At 49.5% G+C, this 18,989-nt stretch overlaps 7 protein-coding genes across 7 annotated transcripts; 3 read left to right on the top strand and 4 right to left on the bottom strand.

Moving 5' to 3' along the window:
• Window positions 1-880: 880 nt before the first annotated feature.
• EPUS_08037 (uncharacterized protein) lies at window positions 881-1,828 on the top strand (the record flags this gene model as incomplete). The annotated part of the gene is made up of 1 exon (XM_007806353.1): window positions 881-1,828. The coding sequence occupies one exon, from the start codon at window positions 881-883 to the stop codon at window positions 1,826-1,828; it is 948 nt and encodes a 315-aa protein (XP_007804544.1).
• Window positions 1,829-2,944: 1,116 nt separating this feature from the next.
• On the bottom strand, window positions 2,945-3,505 carry EPUS_08036 (uncharacterized protein; the record flags this gene model as incomplete). The annotated part of the gene is made up of 1 exon (XM_007806352.1): window positions 2,945-3,505. The coding sequence occupies one exon, from the start codon at window positions 3,503-3,505 to the stop codon at window positions 2,945-2,947; it is 561 nt and encodes a 186-aa protein (XP_007804543.1).
• Window positions 3,506-5,066: 1,561 nt separating this feature from the next.
• On the bottom strand, window positions 5,067-6,370 carry EPUS_08035 (uncharacterized protein; the record flags this gene model as incomplete). The annotated part of the gene is made up of 4 exons (XM_007806351.1): window positions 5,067-5,170; window positions 5,238-5,717; window positions 5,775-5,982; window positions 6,047-6,370. The coding sequence occupies 4 exons, from the start codon at window positions 6,368-6,370 to the stop codon at window positions 5,067-5,069; spliced, it is 1,116 nt and encodes a 371-aa protein (XP_007804542.1).
• Window positions 6,371-8,543: 2,173 nt separating this feature from the next.
• On the bottom strand, window positions 8,544-9,758 carry EPUS_08034 (Acetylornithine aminotransferase; the record flags this gene model as incomplete). The annotated part of the gene is made up of 1 exon (XM_007806350.1): window positions 8,544-9,758. One exon carries the CDS (start codon window positions 9,756-9,758, stop codon window positions 8,544-8,546), a length of 1,215 nt encoding a protein of 404 aa, XP_007804541.1.
• Window positions 9,759-11,165: 1,407 nt separating this feature from the next.
• Window positions 11,166-12,744, top strand: EPUS_08033 (uncharacterized protein; the record flags this gene model as incomplete). The annotated part of the gene is made up of 7 exons (XM_007806349.1): window positions 11,166-11,377; window positions 11,454-11,602; window positions 11,672-11,944; window positions 12,014-12,022; window positions 12,118-12,307; window positions 12,369-12,489; window positions 12,547-12,744. The coding sequence occupies 7 exons, from the start codon at window positions 11,166-11,168 to the stop codon at window positions 12,742-12,744; spliced, it is 1,152 nt and encodes a 383-aa protein (XP_007804540.1).
• Window positions 12,745-13,438: 694 nt separating this feature from the next.
• Window positions 13,439-15,101, bottom strand: EPUS_08032 (uncharacterized protein; the record flags this gene model as incomplete). Its single annotated transcript, XM_007806348.1, has 3 exons — window positions 13,439-14,806; window positions 14,857-14,977; window positions 15,025-15,101. 3 exons carry the CDS (start codon window positions 15,099-15,101, stop codon window positions 13,439-13,441), a joined length of 1,566 nt encoding a protein of 521 aa, XP_007804539.1.
• A 494-nt stretch (window positions 15,102-15,595) lies between these two features.
• EPUS_08031 (uncharacterized protein) lies at window positions 15,596-16,899 on the top strand (the record flags this gene model as incomplete). The annotated part of the gene is made up of 3 exons (XM_007806347.1): window positions 15,596-15,788; window positions 16,512-16,718; window positions 16,856-16,899. 3 exons carry the CDS (start codon window positions 15,596-15,598, stop codon window positions 16,897-16,899), a joined length of 444 nt encoding a protein of 147 aa, XP_007804538.1.
• Between the last annotated feature and the right edge of the window lie 2,090 nt (window positions 16,900-18,989).

Genomic DNA, 18,989 nt, shown 5'->3' with positions numbered 1-18,989 from the left:
TTGTCCCAATACTTTTGGTGGGGTACTGTACTACCGCGGACTATTACAGGCTTAAGGCCAATTCAAATTTGTAGAAAATTCAAAATCAAATCTGTAGAAAAACCAAAATCAAATTTAAAAATTCAAAACCCATTTTGGATTGCTTCTCACTAGGCTGCTACATACTACGTAGTATAGTAGTGTGAGTCTGCTGAATCTATCTCAGAAGCAGTGTTGGAGTTGGAATTGGCCGTACGCGTACAGCCAAATCCTTGGCGTCAGGTGCCTGCGCGCCCTAGTAGTAGTAGATAGACTGCTCCTCCTGCTTACTACGTAGTACTCGGTAGATAGATTCTGCAGGTAGATAGAATATAGAATTGTTAATAGAATTGTAAAGCAGGAGAGGTTGATTCTACTGTGGGAAGTGGCGCGTGGGCGGTCATGTGACACGCCGCGCCAAGCATTTGGCAGTACGCGTACACCCAATTCCAACATCACAGACATACCCAAGAGATTGTACGGAGTATCGGAGTTTAGAGCTGGGTCTTATCAGTGACAGGAATGCAAACTCGCCAAGTTTACTAGCTCACTGAGACTGCTTCAAGGTTGAGTTACCAGGCTAGAATCTGGAATCGGGAATCGGGATAGAGTCTAGTTAGATAGAATCCTGCCGCCTTCCTTTACAAGGGCGGCAAGGTCTGCTGTTCTTCTGTGTTCAAACCCGCCCAGTTTCTTACCGTTGAGATGGCCTGGCAGCATTTACTTTGTTGCGGTCATCGGTTGCTCTCCGATCTCTTCTAGTCTCCTGCGGTGCTTGTCCCCACAGTCTCCATTTCTTATCTCCTATCCTCTCTGTTCTTATCCCCGTCCACAAAACCAGCCACAGGCTGCCCGAAACGCAATGTCTGGCCCACTCGAGCTCTCCGCTGCATCCCATACCCTCTCGCCACCCACTACAGACGCAACTACACCTAATTCAGAGCAACTCACCACGTCGTCACTCCCAGCCGACCAATCCCGCTTCCTCAGCACCCCCTCCCCACCAACCTGCACTTCGACCGTCATCGACTTCTCCACCACCCCCCTCCCCGAATACGCCAACCACTTCGCGCTGCTGATCTCCAACCTCCTGACGGCGAGCGAATGCGCCCAGCTCCTGCAGCTGGCCGAATCCACCACCCGCCCGCCGGCGACCTGGTCCGCGGCCGAGATCAACATCGGCTACGGCCGGCAGATGCTGATGCGCGAGGCGCGCAACTGCGGCCGCATCATCTGGGACTCGCACGCCGTCGCGCAGCGGCTGATGCATCGCATCCGGCCACACCTGCCGGCCGAGATTGTCACGGTGCAGGACAATGCGCGCATCACCGGCTACGGGCCGGTCAAGAGGGGCGAGACGTGGAGGGTCAGCCGGCTGAATGAGCGGTTACGCTTCTTGCGCTATGAGCCGGGCATGTATTTCCGCGAGCACTGTGATGGCTGCTACGTCACGCCGGACGGGAGGGAGATATCGTGGCTGACGGTGCATGTCTATCTTAACGGGGGGGAGGAGGGCAGCGAGGACGCTGCCTCCTCGCCTTGTCCAGCCGAGGCTGTGCAGGTCGATGGGGGGGAGGTGGATCGAGATCCAGCTACGGCTACGGATGCGCAGAAGCTGCGGTTAAAAGGAGGAGCGACACGCTTCTTCTCTCCCCGTCTCTCCGCGCGCGATAAGACGTGCTTCGATGTTAATCCGCGGATGGGCGCGTGTCTGGTCTTTCAGCATAAGGGGCTCGTGCACAGTGGAGAGGAGGTGGAGCAAGGCGTGAAATATACCGTCAGGTCTGATGTCATGTATGAGAAGGTTTGAGCGGATGCTTAGAGCGGCAGCTGGGGGTCTGTGGGGCGGGGTGGGGACGGGATGGAGATTGACGACGGAGAAGAATCGCGAGAGCATGAGGGTTGAGGGACAAGGCAAGGAAGGAAGGGAAGCAATATCTGCTGTCCCACCGATTACCTTTTTCTTGCGATATCGCCCGAGAATTCACGGCTCAGGAATACCCGAGATGGATGCGTGCTTTTTCTTCGGGCCTGTGTTTCTTCCAGAGAGGAATGACGATGAAGAATAAGTGGTGGTGCTCATTGATCTTTTATACTATCAGCGAAAGGTTGAAGGAGTGAGACGTGGAGGGAGGGGAGGGTGGTTAGTTGTGCTCGTCTCCCACCATTCGCTCTTGCTTTTCTCAATTCGCTTGGAGGGAGAGGGAGAGGGAGAGCAGCGATGGAGACACACTCCGAATCGGATATGTCTATATATCATTCTGCAGATCAGAGAAGGGGGGGCACCGCACGCCTTGCAGTTCTCGATTCTATACAGAATCCCATTCGAGCTGGGGTTTAGTATAACTACTTTTTCGCTGGGGTTCTCTGGCCTCGTTCGGCAGAACTTCCATTATTCTACCAGCTCCCATACAGATAGATATGTTTACCAATGCTTCCAGAACGCGCTCAACTTGGGATGAAAGGATTTCCCAAACCCGATATGTACGTATGTATGTATGTGGCTTGTTTTCGCTGTTTGAAAGCACATACCCCCTTACTCAATTCTCATTAGTAAGCCTTTATCCTCTTAATTTATCCCCATTGGGGAAACCTGTTCGAACTGAAAAATGGCTGACACGAGTCGCTTGACCCGGGAGTGATATTCTGAGCTATCTTCTGCTAAGGACCAGATTCTGATTCTCTTGGCACTCGTACTCGAGGTCGATCACCTTAACGTGCCGGTTTCGATTTGCATTGAGTCCCCAGGCGAGGTAGGTTCGAAAGAAGAGCGGGTAGTGGATTTTCTGGGCTATATCGAGCGCCTCTACCTTCAGCAGAGCCTGTGCACTGCCTGAAAGTCGAAGCATTCTGTCAGTCCGGCACACTCCGCAGTGGTAAACCTTTGCCGCCTCTTGTTGAGTCTCCTGCTTGTTACTGATGCAAATCAGTTCGAGAAGTCTGTCTGTCTGAAGCAGATGGATTTACTAGGGTTCTTGCCCTGCGTGCAGGCCGCTGTGGAGAAGAATCTGTCTTGACCAGCGTGCGGCCCCTGATGTCTTGAGCGTTTCCCACCTGCAACTGGACCAGCAGAATGGTGGTACGTAGGGCCAGCTTGAGAGGTCTGCAAACCCCTGACAGTGAGACGCTCTCTGCCTGTGGCTGAAATCGGCTCCTCTTCACCCCCCTGAGTAGTCTGGCATTGTAATGTCAATCTGGTAAAACCAGCCAGCGGATTTGCAACACCTTGCTGTCCAGCCACATTGCTTTGAGCAACTGGCTGACTTCGGACATCTGGAATCTCTCTGCTGCTAGTCGAACGGGCAGCTGTTTGGTGTGGCGTAAGATCTCTGCAAGCATGCTCAAATGGTGCGGCCTGGTGTTGTGGAGCATTGCTATGAGGGAGTAATAGATCTTGGGAGGGTTGTTGTGAAGGCGAAGTCCATGGTGGGATTCGTGTGTCTTGACCAGCCGGACTACGACCTCGACCAGCCTCTTGTTCGCTCATGTTACTTGAAAAAGTCACATACCCTTACCTTTTGCATTATCTAGGTTATTTGATCTTTTTCGGGTCCTTAGGCTTGGGCTTGTTCTACAGGTAAAGCGTTCTGCCGTAAGCGCTGTGCACGAGTCTCTGGAATAGGGGATTATAGAGAGGAGCACGTAAAGATGCGGAACAAGTAAAGTTGACATCCGGAACTTTGTCGATTATTCATATATCGAACTCGTATCAGCTTATCTGGCAGCAAGAAGTTCTCCGGATTGGTCAGTTGTACCTAGTGAATCGGTGTATGTTTCACTAATCTGCTGCTGATGCATTGCCAGGCTCGTATGACACACATGAACCTCATGGTATTTGATCTCGGGTGGAAGGAATTTTACATGCACTGAAACTGCGGGTAGAGAAATGAACTTGTCTCAAAATCTTCGGACATTCTTCTGCTTCCGCCATTAACTTGACACACGATAGACTACTAGTAGTCTACGGAGTCGTGCACCAGAAGTTATTAAAGTACGCTAAGAGATAGCTTGCCAAGATGTACACTCTTGACTATCATGTCATTTGACCTCACTTCTATAAGCTTTAGGCCTGCTGACGGCTGAAGCAGTAGGGTATCAGAGGACCCTTAGCACCTAGGTGTCTGATTTTGAAGCTAAACTGCCTTAGAATAGTGGTCGCTTAGGGGACATATTGGTGATATCTGTTATAACATTAATGGCTAAATATAGGCTTTGGCCCCAGACATGGTTGGAATGACATTACAGAAATGATGTTCTTCTTGGCACGCTATCTCTTAGCGTACTTTAACAAACTTCTGGTGCACGACTCTATAAATGCGTAAAGATCTAAACTTTGCAAAAGAGTCTGACCAAATACAGGCATAAAAAACATTCGCTGATTCTCAATATAAATCGTTAGACTACAGAATATATCAGCACCAACAACCAACTCAACTATCACTTATAGGCACGACTACTTCTATGCCAGAGTTAGCGATTAATTCTAGCCAGTGCTAGCGCGTGGTGCTCGTGTGATGTGAGCACCCATAATGTCTGGAGATCACACTTGAGCTTTACCTGATCAAACAAGAAATGGGATAGTAGTCGATTCTGCTTTAGCAATACCTACAGAGAGCGGTTCATCCCCACTATGTGATGGAATGAACATCAGACAGCGGAACCAGCTATAGAAATGTGCTGAAATGCTCCACTGCTCTAGTTTGCTGATCACATATTCACGCGACGCTGGATGCCCTGCCTCTCAGTTCAATACTTACTTCGCTCTGCAGTTCACCAACACAGACGATTTGTGACGGGGTTCTGAAGTCTATTTTATGCTCTGCCTCTGGGCTACTGAATGCTGTCTTCTATGGTGATCAGGCCATTTCAACAAGTGACGCTGCAATCTTTGAAGCCATGCATCATTCACATACTTCAACTTCCCCCCTTCCTTGCTATCGACAATTTAGCAGCATCGAGCGGCTCGCCATCCCTGGCTCATTAAATCGTATCACACTCCTTCCCCCAACCCCATAGAAATCTGCAGCGCTGCTCCCAGACTGCTACACTCAATTGGATGATGGATATGATTGAATAGTGGCACGAATGACTTTGATGATCTCGGAGGTGAGCGGCACCATCTCGTTCTTGTTTCCTTCATCACCACGACGGACTAGATGCAGCATGTTAGAAACTTCAAATCATGATTAGAGAGGTTGTATTTGTGCGCATTGGCTTACATAATCCTAGCACTTGGACCCTGGCCTCGGCTGTCGATGGCTGGTCAAGGCAAGCAATCATGGCCCCAGAAATGCCATGCCAGCCAGTAATTCGATGCTTCCACATGATTGCGTTCCTCTCCGGCGGGTTTGAATCGAGGCGTCCGACCGAGAGGGTCTTGCGGTTTGGCAGAAAGACATCCTCGAATTCCGGAGCCACGGTCGAAGTTGCCAGCACTCGTAGTTTCTTCTCTGGTGTAAGGTTTTGAATGACGTTTTCACGTGTCCATGGGAAGTTTGCAGCATGGGCCCTCGAGTTATAACCAATGGCAAAGGCTCGTCGATTAGCAATTTCTGTCATGAAGTCTAGCTGGTCTATGCCAGGGAAGTTTTGATCAAGGTCAAGGTGAGGTGATTGAGGTCGCTGATCCTTGTCTAGACAGAAGATGGCGAAGTCTCGAACTTCGTCCCTAAAGACCAGATGGACGGTTTTATTGTTATCTGTTTAATAAATTAACGACTTTTCTTAAGCATGGTGGATACCAAGGGCTGTAATACTGCGGATTTTGTGGTCTGTGCATACTGTCGCCATCTTCGACCCACTCTTCTTTATTGCTTCTTCGACCGTCGCTGATATTGCAAAGTGTGCACAAGTGAGAAAGAATCTGTCGGCAATGAAGAAGCCAGACAAGTGAAGCCTTAGACTGCCCGTAAGGATGAAGATAGCACCGGCTGCTTTGCTAACATTGGCTACCAGACTCAAAGCCTGTGGAAAGGTCAGCTCTTTAAAAGAAGAACCGATGAAAAAATCAAAGAGTTGTGACACAGACCTTGTCAAGATCGACCTCGATGTTGCCTGCTGCGCTTCGGACTTTGTGGAAGTAGGTATCGTCGCTGTCAATGTTGCCATCCTTGTCAAACTCAAAGCACTGCATCCAGCAATTTTCATCTTCATCGAAGCATTGGCCAAAAAAGTCTTGTGGTGCGATTTCCTTAGGTGCAGAGGGCTCCTGGTTCTTCTTCTTGTCCATTCTTAACCAACCGTGCTCTGTCATGCGCCAGTTGTATGATAGTCTCAACGCTTTCTGTTGGGGACTCTCCTCCACACTTATCAAATAGTATGGTATGAGCTTTGGCACGGAATCTTCCTCCATCTTCTTTTGTTTCTCTGTACTCCTTTGTACTCTTTGTAATACTGTGCACCGAATGTTTGCTTCTGTCTTCCAGCCTTTGATGTGGATGCACGGTAGGGAAACGGCGTTGCAGCTGTGATGAAGCTTTGTGATGTTGAAGTTTGGCAGCTCGAAAAAATATGAAAGCGTGCTAGATTGGTTTGACTTATAGAGGGTATGTATACATGTATGCACATTGACATCAACTGACAATTAATAGTAGCCACCAAATGAAGAAAGGCAATCAACCGAGGCGCAGCCCGGTTATCAGCGCTTACGTGGTAAGTATAAGTCACAGGTCGGCTCAAGCCATGACCCATTCCTTGCCCGCTGCTGCACAGCACTGTGCATAGTCTAACATCACCTGAACACAATATGACTGCTGCTGCGATTGCATGTGCTGTTCGAACACATCTATCTCCCATTGCAGACCATGAGAGTCTGTACTCGATCAGGCCAGGTACACGACGACAAGACATCGCCATGAGTCCGCAGGCGATTAGGCGTATGCCGTCTCCTGCTATACATAAGGAGGAGTGCCGTTTCTGCCACGCTTTTCCGCAACAGCAACAGCAACAGCGACAGCATCGTGTCAGCTTAGCCGCAGGAGTGTTTGAGCGGAGAGGTGATCGAGATGGTGGTATAGTTAGGTCATGATAACCACTTTTAACCAAAGCAGAACCTGCGGTTTGGCGGATTGGTAAGAGTTATTGCAGGATTAGAACAATGTGATCGAGGCATTTAGGGAGCCATGCTAGATCCTTGCAGGTCTGCAGCATAGGAGAAGTGGGCTGGATGGAAGAGTGCGTCTGCCCACCTATTGACACTACTTGAAATAGGGTGATTTGACAGCAGGAAATATCCATTTTCCCTTTTTCTCACACGAATGCGAATGCGAACGTGAATGGAGAACGCAGAACATCTGCACGATTAAAAATTCGTACCACCCACCTACCTACCGTCCATCTTCCCAGGCTCCCAGCGCTGGCTCTGAAAATCACACCTGGCGCCTCACCACAGGCATGACCACCCACAAAGATGCTGGAAAGGACATCGGAAATAATAACATGTCTCTTATGACGTCTCTGTGCGGTATCCTCTGAGCTGGCAGTTGCTAACAGAATGACCTGCCACTCGCTTTGGAGGCAAATGCTTCTGATGGTGCAGAAGCTACCCTCATAGTCGGCTGCCATCATCACATACAGCTATTGACCAATAGCGTAACGTAGGCGACTTTGGACATCAGGTTCCTCGAGTTTGGAAGGCATCCAGCAGTGAACGGGTGACCTATTTGGACCAGCTCGTCCGCTTGTCTGGCAGCCGTATTCGGATTCGGCAGCCAAACTCCCATCTCTGCAACGAGACAGACACGCCCATCTCCTCAGTTCTAACTTTCAGGCTGCTTTCTAGCCTACAGCGGCGAATAGCCCCCCAGTAAATCTGCATATAGTAATGGTTTGTATCGTGAATGGTATGCAACGATAGAATAGTCGGTCGTGCTGGGCCGAGGGACCTTGCATTGCTTAACAGCATGAAGTCATCAAGTGAGGTTTCGGGGGATCCCAGCTTTGGGGAATGAGTAGAATTCCCACTCAGGGAAGCTTGAGATGCACCTTGTCCCGTGGTTATGTATTAACTTGTTGCAGGGTGTGGCTTCTGGATAATGAACTACTACAGCAAGATAACTGTAAGTACACGGCCAGGGCTATTTGCGCGAATATGGGGTCCCCTTCATTTCCGCTGATAGGGTCCGGTCCGCGGGACTATTTCAACAGCTGAGTAGGAATCACGAGAGCCCCCATCAGCTGGTTGCGAGAATGTTTCCAGGGTTTTCTCAGTTGTGGCATCGTTGGCATGTGGCCTAAAGCCTAAAGCCTAATGAAGTGTCTTGGTCAGCTCGATATTGGAGCGGTAGATTCGGTATATTCGATAAAACACGTCGGCTCTAAGCATGTAGCACATCCGGGTAGAGTGCCTTGCTTTTTGCAATCTCTCTCAGAAGTGGTACCTTAGGAACCGGTTTGTACAGTCTACCGGCCGTGGATACCATCGACTCCCCTTAATATCACCTATTGTCCCTGATAAAGCAGCATGCATCAATTTCCTGGTCCCTAAACGCCAGGCTTTGGGTAGTAGTAGAGATTACCACCCATTATCATCTCCCCATCTCCTGCTGACCCACAGTCCTGCGCACTTGATCCGGCCTGTTGAGGACCACCGCCATAGCCTTGTCTAGAATTGCTAGACCTCCTTTTATCTCGTCTGCTGAAATGATCAGGGGTGGGACTATCCGTAAAGCACCATCACCTGCTGTAATGATTAGTAGTCCTCTTTCTCGCGCTGCTGTAATAACTTCAGGTGCTTTTCCTTTTACGTGATCGGACAGCTGAAAACCAAGGATGAGACCTCTCCCTCTCAATTCAGAAAAAACCCCTGGATATTTTTGGGATAGTTTATGGTATGCGTCGGTGAAGATTTCTGACTTCTGCGTTACTGCTTGCTGCATCTCTCCTGCTGCCAGCCTTTCGAAAACGTGATGAGCAATTCTGCAGGCAAACGGGTTCCCGCCGAAAGTCGTACCGTGGTCACCAGTCTTGATATGTGGTGCCACAGTCTCACCGGATACTAATGTGGCACCAATAGGAATACCGTTGCCTAAGGCCTTTGCAGTGGTCAAGATATCCGGGTGTACTCCACTTGCGGTATGTGCCCAAAGGTCACCCGTTCTCGACAAGCCACACTGAATCTCATCGAATATGAGTACTGCGCCGACTCGATTGCAGTGTTCTCGAATAGCTTTGAGAAATTCCGGTCTGGCTACGTTGACGCCTCCTTCGCCTTGAATTGGTTCAATGATGACGCCGCATGTCTTTTCTGTGATTAAGCTGGACAACGACTCGATGTCGTTGAACGCGCCATATTTGAAACCTGGTAGCATTGGCCCAAATGGTGCCTGATACTTTTGATTCGGAGTTGCTGATAGTGAACCAAGTGTTCTACCGTGGAAGCTTCCATGAAATGACAATATCTCCCTCTGATCCGAATCCGGATTCTTCGAATATGCTACCTTCCGAGCAAACTTTAGCGCTGCTTCGTTGGCTTCAGACCCCGAATTACATATAAAGACTTGCGATAATGACGATCCTGGTGATTGTTGCTGGGTTTCGGATATCAACAACTTCGACAAGGCTGGCGTCCAGGCGTTGTGGTAGAGGTTGGAAGCATGTATAAGCAATTCTGACTGGTGTGCAACCAATCGAGAGATACGTTGGTCGGCATGTCCCAGTGAATTGACGGCAATGCCAGCCGTGAAATCGAGGTATTGCCTATTCTCCATATCCCAAATGTAGCAGCCTTCTCCTCTCACCATTATCGGAGGGGGTCGAACGTATGTCGGTATCATATACGGGGCATTCTGACGTAAGAAATTACCGGTGGCCGAGTCTGTGGGAGGATCTGGATTAGGTAGCGATGCTTGGTACTGGATTCAAGGTCAGCGGGAATGTCTAATGTCTAATAGCTGGACTGATAGTTCCACCTGTATTTCACTCTGCGCTTCCTCCGGAAGATTCGAGGTCTTCGGAACAGCAACAGCGGAGGCGAAGCGGTATAATGCTCTTGGACTGCTTGATTTAGTGTGGGCACGAAGCACTGTGGATAACAGCTGCTTTGAAGGAGCCTGCAGAGCCATTGTTGCAGGGCCAGGGATTCTCTTCGATCTCCCAAGCATGCAGGTGGGTGAACTGTGCCCCCAGGAAGTTGAAAGATCAAAGAGGGCAGATCACACTATCTGTTAAGTCTCAAGCATCTCTCATTCATGGAAGGTCAGCATGGAAGCTCAACATGTGGTGGTGGTGGTGGTGGTGGTGGTGGTGGGGACAGGCTTAAGTAAATTCATCCCAATTTGTGCGTCATGCAAGCCGGAAAATCTCTTAATCTTAACTATCGATAAAGCTACCATTTCGGGCCGCTTCTGACGCTGCTTTTAAGACCGGAGAGCCCTATCTCTAATCTCTAATCTCTCATCTATCATCTATCATCTCTCCGTTGCTTGTTTGGAGCTTCCAAACAACTTGAAGTTGGCCAACTCCCTCATTCTTGAGTATGTGCCTCGTATGCCCAGCGAAGTTGACTTGAGCGAAGACGTGTTCCTGTCCAGTCAATCTTAGCATTGATCAGATATATCATCTAAAGTAGCACTCCGACAGATAGGTAGGATCTGAAAACCGGAAACTGGAATTCGTGTGAGGAAGCTCGTATTAAGGCATGGTATTAGTATGCGTCATCTACCCATCGGCGTCGGAATTGTACGTTGTACGATGGACCAATTAGAGCGTCTTTTTTCGAGTATTGGATTTGGATCTGCGGTCACAAGTGATAACATTACAAAGCGTGCCTGGCATTCGTACTACGCACACCATCCCTTTGAACAAACCCCTGTACATCCTACTCGCACACCGCATGTCGGATTTACGAGTACTTGCTGTCTTTGATGATCAAATTGAGTGAATGTCAAGTCTCTTAAAGACATTAGACCAGCAGAAATACACGTGGAAAGACAAAGCGGTAACTCACACCGCTGCGGAAAGGAAGTCACACAGTGACCGTGACCCAGCATAATTCAGAAAGTCGACCCATCAACCCTGGCAGCGCATCAATTGGTTGATTGGTTCTGAGAGTAAAGGTGAAGCACTAAATCCTTAATCCTTCCGAAACTTCCATCCACAGTTTAAAATGTCTTCCATACCCCAGGGCTTCTCTCACCCACTACAACATCATGTCTTTCTCAACACTCCCAAGCGGCGTTAACCACGCCATCAAACCGTTCACCCTGAATACACCAGCGGCCGAAATAGAAGAATTGAAGACACTGATCAAGCACTCCAGGATCGCCGTGCCAACCTTCGAGAACTCACAGAAAGATGGCAAGTACGGCATCGATCGTGAATGGATGCAGAACATCAAAGAGAAATGGCTCAAATTTGATTGGTAAGTCCGGATGCTAAAGGGGGTCCAAAAGAGGAGCACTGGTATGGATCTAAGTCTCTAAAACTTCGAAATTCAGGTCAAAGACTGAAGACCGGCTCAATTCTTTCCCTCACTTCAAAGCCAGCATCACAGATGATGATGGCACCAAGTACGACATTCATTTTGCCGCACTCTTCTCCCAGAAAGCCGATGCCGTTCCGTTGGTCATGCTGCACGGTTGGCCAGGTATGGATATTTCCGTCTAATGCGTAAGCATCTGAATGGGACCCCATCACGTTCTAATACTCTACACAGGCAGCTTCCTGGAGTTCATACCCATCTTGCAGTTGCTGAAAGACAAGCACACCCCAGAAACGCTCCCGTACCATGTCATCGTTCCCTCTCTGCCCGGCTACACTCTATCTTCCGGCCCACCCACCAGCAAGGACTCCGGGTACTGGGATATAGCGCGAATTGTTCACCGTCTGATGTCAATGCTTGGTTTTGGAGATGGCTACGTTGCCCAAGGAGGAGACCTCGGCAGCGCTGTCGCTAGGGTTATGGGTGCAATGTATCCTGGCTGTAAAGGTAGTTTATTCACCCCTCAGTTCTGAGGCTGCACGAAGCGAGTACTGACATCGTATGTGATCTATACAGCTGTCCACGGTACGTCATCAAGATCTCCCTTCAATAGCTTCCCAGACAAGCAAGATAAGAGGGAAAGTCGTGTAGGATACTAACACCTCCACTTCACGCACTAGTCAACTTGCTCATCGTGGCCAAAGCACCTCCAAACACATCGGAGGATGACCTGACCGACTCGGAGAAGCAAGGTATAGCTAGGGGTATGGAAATCTTCAATCTCGGTCTAGCCTATGCTTTGGAACACGCAACCAGACCGAGTACGATCGGTCTCGTCCTGGCAAGCAATCCGATGGCTCTCATGGCTTGGTAAGGCGAATCTACTGAATTTCGAGACTGTGGACTCACTCGCATTCCTTCAATCATCCAGGATCGGCGAGAAATTCCTGCAATGGAGCGACGTCAACCCATCGGACGAAACCATCATCGAATTCATAACGCTGTACTGGCTCACCAACACGATGGAGAGATGCATCTACCCGTATCGTCAGGTATGTCTCCTCACCCCCGCCCCCCCTTTCACCACCCCCTAAGCATCTCAAAAACAGGACCTCCCCAACGGCGTCGGCACCCTAATATCCGCCCTTTCGTCGTCGAACGACGCCCATCGTTTCCAGGCCACCCCATCTGACCCGCCCCCGTCTCAAGCCCAAGCCCAAGCCCAAGCCCAAGATGCAACCCCCCAAACCAGCACCCCCGAACCCGAACCCAACGCCAAATCCAAACCCCTAGGCTTCTCCGCCTAGGGTCGCAGCTGGGCCGCGAACGAAGGAAACCTCGTCTGGTACAGGAAACATGACAAGGTCAGCTCTCTCCCCCCACCTCAACTTCTAATGCTTGACAAGACGAACAAAAACACCGTGGAGAGATTTTTCCCGGCTGACATGTTTTGTTTGCGGCTTGGCTGGATGTTAACGTGTACCAGGGTGGACATTTCGCGGCGCTGGAGCAACCCGAGCTGCTGTGGGGGGATGTGGTGGATTTTGTGGGCGAGGTTTGGGGGAAATGAACGAATGGATGGATGGACGGAAGTGACGAGGATGAAGTGAGGTCAATGAAAGGGAAGAAGAGGATTGGATGGAATGGTGGTGCTTGGGACAGAATGCTATTTCTTTGCTGGCATGGCGGGATGGGTAGATGAACTGGATGCGAGATAGGATATGGAATGGAGTACCAGGGACTTAGATTTAATCTATAGCAGTCGCTCCTTACTCCGGAAATACCAGGCCTCTCATTTCCGATGAGGGTGTTGTCCCTTACTATGGGGGTATCACAGAAATCGTTTCTCACATACAGCGTTGATCCAAGAAGTCTTTCACCCTAGCTAGCAACCTATATTCGGTGTCATAGAATACCTGTAGCTTAACCCGTGCAGAATATCTTGGTTGCCATTCAACCAGTCAAGGGATAAAAGCATGACAAAGTCCATCTTCATTGTACTCAAGCCAGCAGTGGTGGATTCATCGTGCTGTAGCCTTCGTCCATCCTCCATACATCCTCCACATGCCTTTTCGCCGCGCCGACGACACCCATTCGGTGCCGCTGGTATACGCGTTTGAAGATGCTGGACAGCACGGCGCGGTCTGATGCGGTTTTGGCGTACAGCGCGGCGGTATAGAGTGGCCAGGTGATGGTAGTGAGAGGCGCGCAGGTTGATGCTAAGGTCGTGAAGGCGGAGGGCACCGTTGGTGGAGATTGAAGGGATGTGTTTCTAGCAGTCAAGCGGGAGTCTGATGGGAGCTCATTGGATGAAGCCGTGGTTTGAGGTGGGGAAGTGAGAGCAAGAACATTCAGGCGGAGGAGATGGTCGAAGAGCTCGGTGTAGTGTGTATGGGAAGCAGATGATGGCTGCGGAGACGTTGGAGAGGCCAAGGGGAGCAGTTTCTCGGAGACAACGAGGAGAGCTGCTGATCGGAAAGCTAACGCGGTTTGGAGGAGACGCTCGTGAGTCAAATTCTGTTGGAATGTTATGGGAACACCCGTCGTCCAGACTCGCGAGTTTCTTATCCCGGTTTTGCACGGCTGAACGATGGGAGGCTGCCAAGACTGAAGCCTTTGTTCGAGCTCATGCACGGATTGGCTATAGAAGTCCAGGCCGGAGTCTTGTATTTCATGCTGCCATGCCTGTAGGCTGGCAAGAGAATGGAGGCAGGGGTAAAGGGTGATTGCATACCCGAATGCAGGACAGAAGTCTGTATCGAGCAAGGATTCAAACATTCGGGCATTAGCCAAAGGCTCTAAGCCCAGAGATAGTGATACAAAGATATCAAAATAGGCAAATAGTCGTTTTAGAAAGTCTAAACGTCGGGATTCATGATTGCTTACAGATAGTGTAGTTAGGATGGTATATATTGCCGAAAGATGCCAGCGAGCCGTCTCAGCAGAAAGGCCAGACGTGGTCTCATAGTAGACAAGGATCATAATTCCTGAAGCGAGCTCTTCTTGGAATGTGGTTGTGACATTTGGCGTATGTACCACTGATATGGCATCGGATAGATGTCTAAGGGCTTTGGACTGTAAGCGCATTGGTTCCTCGGTAGAAGCGACCCCGAGATTATGCAGATGTGCTGTTGCTGTTGCCTCAATTGCCAAGCGAACAAGGGGAGAATCGGACACCATTGGCAGAATCAAGGTAAGAAACGGATCGTCCTGACCGTGGTACGAGATTGATATCAGATCCAGGAAGTGGCTTCGGAAGTGATGAAGACCGGCTCCTTCGATCGAAGACGGAGAACAGAAGTCAAGATACGGAGGGTCGCTTGGTGCCACATCATCGCTGTGGACTGTCTGACTTTTTCGGGGAAGAATCTAGCAATCTCGAGTGAGCCTAACTATAAATCATCGATGTTGTTGCATACCTGGGTAGAAGGCTGAGGCTGCCCATTGGACGACTTGCTTGGGTACAAGCATTCTATGCCACGGTCGTCACAGGCGGAACAGGATGGACGAGCTTCATCGCATTTCTTGCGCCGGGTGCGGCTACGACAGACTCAGCCATGCAGAAGAGCGTGTAGAGCAGGCCGTACCACGCGATGCAACCCTTCCTCGACCGACGGTTGGGGTTGGTAAAAATGGAGGATCGTGACGACTCCGTCAGTACCATTTCCATCCATGGCGCTTTGCTCTGGGCAAGTTGTCAAGCGTGGCATTCAATCGGAGGGCAAGCTAGATCAACCATCGCACAACAGCTGCATCAGCCACATGGTGTCGTAACGCCTTTGAATAATAGTTCTTGCCGAGGCGCAAACGAAGCGATGGATGAGTTCTTGGGGTTCTGCGTCATGCCACATGGATGGACTGATCGACACTGGCCGCTAGAGCGCGATACGCAGCGTAACGACGTCCAATCAGCTTGATTATGGATTTGATGTTGCCATTCGTCAAGGCATTGGGCTTTGTGATGCCATTCTATCGGACGAGTCAAGGAAACATATAAAAATGAGTTCGCTCTCGAGGAATCTGTATCAACATCCATCAACGCTCGCAATATCATCTCTGTTGTACTTAATAAAGAAAGGTACAGTCTCCTGGCAGGGATTCTTTGATCCAAGTATGGACTGACCGAGGATTAGCCGGACTACTTTCCTCTCCACCACGATGCCCCAATCCAAACTCTTCTCGAAGTTCCACCTTCCCGGTCCAGGACCATACGACCTTGCCTCTTCCGACGCAGAGGTGGCAGGCTACCACGCACTTAAGCAAAAGGTTCTAGCAGACGAAGAGAAGAGGAGACAGGCAGAGAAGATGAGGTTATTGATTGAGTCAGAAGCACCAGGATGTGCAAAGCAGGGTATGCGGAAGTAGTCAATAAGGATGAATGAATTAATTGTGATTCGAAATCCACAAGGCTTGTCCTTTTGTTGGAGTGGTTGATGTGTCCCTCTTCTGGCAATGCCTGTGCCACGGGAGATTCTGCCTCGGCTGTGTTGGATTCCCATTATTTACTCTCTTGGAATTATTGGTCGGTCTGTCTACTGCTAGTACTTTGCTCTGAACTAAGCCCTGTCTCTGTCTTCTGATCGGCCGGGGGCGGCTTCCTGTGAGGTTGGGCGAGTTAGTAAGGATACATCAGTTAAGTGTGGTTCGAAACCCCCAAGCGCTGTCCTTTTGGTGGAGTGGCTGATGTGTCTCTCTTCTGAGATGGGAAAGATCGATACAACGGACTGACATTGATGTCTTCGTCAGGGAAGAAAACCATGTTGAAGCAAGTGCTAGGGACGAAGAGGGCTAAGTAGACTAGGGAAAGTGCATACGAGTTTGGAGGCGGCACAGCCTCACTGTGTACTTAATCCCTCATGCGAGTCTAGTTATCTCATTAAATCAATGTGCGAGAGCGTATGCTGATCATGAAAAGGGCTTACATGGGTACAGAGCGTTCTCCTCGTGACCAGGCTTTCTGGATTTCTCATAATTGCTCTCTACCTTTCCGTGAAAACCCAGAGCAGCAATAAACCTACCTGACTTTAGACGTTGATGAACCATTGGAACAGGTCTTGATCTGGAACTTCACCAGCGAAACTGATACACTCATCTCCTACCTCTCTGAAGATGCCTGGGTTCGGCCTTGCGAAGCCCGGAGCAAAAGACCTAACTTCATCGGATGCAGAGATAGCATATTACAATGCCATAAAGCAGAAAGTTAAGGCAGAGGAAGCGGCCAAGAAGGAAGCCCAGAGGAAACGCAGTATTGCTATGGGGCTGGCAGAAAGTGCCCTGGAAGGTACGTGACCCTCAGACACCGACTGGGAAAAACGAGCATTAGTAGCTAATCTGGGCATGCTGATGTAGAGAAACCGGGTTTCTTCAGACGGATTCTGGGCAGCAGAAAGAACAGCTCTGCTGACCATTGAAGGACAGACCCAAGCTGTGCGAGCGCTGCAATTAGGGACGTTCCCCTGTAAAGCGGCGTATTTTGTCATCTTTAGAACGATCCGTAACCCGAAGATTCTCTTGGCTTTCGATCCGCTGTTGTATTTTCTTGGGACATCCTGCTGCAATTGCGCGATGAACTTGAAGAGTGAGGAGATCGAGTAAATAGTCGAAATGCCATGATCTATAACCAATAACACTAGATGCTCTCAAGCTTGAACACGCAGGAGCGTAAAGCAGAATATGCCAGAGCCAAATTAAGTTCAGCCAGTGCAATAGCTGCAGTCCTGCTAGATACCAGCTGCAGAAAGACAAGATACCTCTAAACTCCGTGACGCTTCTTTATCCCAATCCGATGTATCAGGTCTAAGTAAACTTTTGGTTGTGCCGCAAAATGTACTGGCCCTTTGCAGTGTAATGTTCATCGTATTGCAGGCAACGCAGTAATATCGATTTCGCTCCCGTCCCCGCGGTCAAAGGCGCCGTTTGTTGGAAGGACTAGTGACCTTCGGCTCACTTCACTTTCGAGCTCAGCTTTTTCATCGCATGTCAAATCGCTCTTCTCTCTATCAATTCTGACAAAAAGAACCAACAGCAGCAGTGCAACACCAGCACATCCGGTGCCAAACCAAAAAGCCAACTTGTAGCTCTTCCTTAGTCCAAGATGACAGTCTGTGCAACAACGATATCAGCAATTCCTAAGAAGAAGCTGATTCCGAGAAACAGGGTACTGTTGATCAAGACGCCTGCCAGCCCTTGCTTGTTGCTGGGCGTCTGGGTAGTGATGAACACGTTGCTCACGCTGTACGCAATACCAACCCCCATGGTGGCCCCAATCATGGCTGGACAGACATATGCCCAGTAATTAGGCTGCTTTGGAATGACTGCGAAGAGCAGCACGCAGAGGACATTACCTGAAGCAGAGAGGATCATGAGTATTGTTCCTGACAATAGATGTAATATGACACCCGCGACTGTAGCAAGGACAAGACCTCCTGCAGCCACTGGAGCAAACCATGTGGTAGTCAAAAGAGCAGAAGGACCTAGAACAGGACGTAGCCGCCATACATGTCCGCCAGACGGCCTACCGGGAGCAGAAGGGACCCAGTAATAAGAGGAAATATGCTTGCAGGCCATGTTCGTGATTGTTCGGGCATTTCGAGGGCTTGGGCCAAGACCGGAAGAACGATATTGAAGCCGCTGACAAAGTACTCTACGATATGGAGTAAGCGTGCGAGAAGTCCCGTGATACAACTGACTAGATCACATACCGCCATAAGCATCGATGCTAGAAGTGAGAAGCAGAAGCACAATTCATACCAACATGTTTTGAAGACCTCAGGTCTCTGCCTACCAAGCTTTTCAACCTGGAGTTGAACATCTTCAACATTTTTTCATTCCTCGTCAACAGCTCAATGGCGCTAGTCGAATGGGCGACCCGCAGACCAGAGGATCGATCGGGTACTAGAGCAGGCATTTTTGAGGACTTGAAGACCGGGCAGTGGCGTGTAGTGAGTGTATCGATGGATACTGCCCGTACCAGAAAGAATGGCTAACCACTAGCCTGGAGTCTCCAATTGGGGTAGCCAGATGGATAAGAGAACGGAAGTGGGTTAGAGAGTCAGGTTCAAGAAGAGATAAGCAGGAATAGAGATCAGAAAGTGAAGACTTTAAGAGATTGAGCCTGCAAGCATTCACCGTGAATGCTTGTTTGAGGTCAAACAGGACAACAGGGAGAATTCATGTCTCCAATCACCTCTTCCCGGAGATTCCTGTGAGAGGCATGTAAGTTAATCATATGAAGAAAAGTTTATTTAGCAGGGGTGTTCAAAGAACTCTTGCCCTTGGACAGCCTTCCATGAGAGCTTGATGGGAGAAACATGGTGAGAGCCAGGTCGGAGACAAAAGGCAGGACACGTCAGAGCCGCCAGAAAAGATTCACATATCCAAGCCTCTGACCAAGGCCCAAAAGCAGTGCTACTTGATTCACCAGATTTCTTGGTCATAGAGAGCCATGACTTCTGATAGTGGTGTAGTCACCTTTCCGCCATTTCCAAAAGTGGGCAGAAATCTCATGACAGAAAAATTGGTGTAGGATAAAGCCTTGGCATGTTTATATCTG

Source organism: Endocarpon pusillum (assembly GCF_000464535.1).
Source record: "Endocarpon pusillum Z07020 unplaced genomic scaffold scaffold5398, whole genome shotgun sequence".
In the NCBI taxonomy this organism is placed as follows: domain Eukaryota; kingdom Fungi; phylum Ascomycota; class Eurotiomycetes; order Verrucariales; family Verrucariaceae; genus Endocarpon; species Endocarpon pusillum.
Note: the sequence above shows the minus strand (reverse complement) of the source record. Positions and strands in the feature narration are given on the sequence as shown.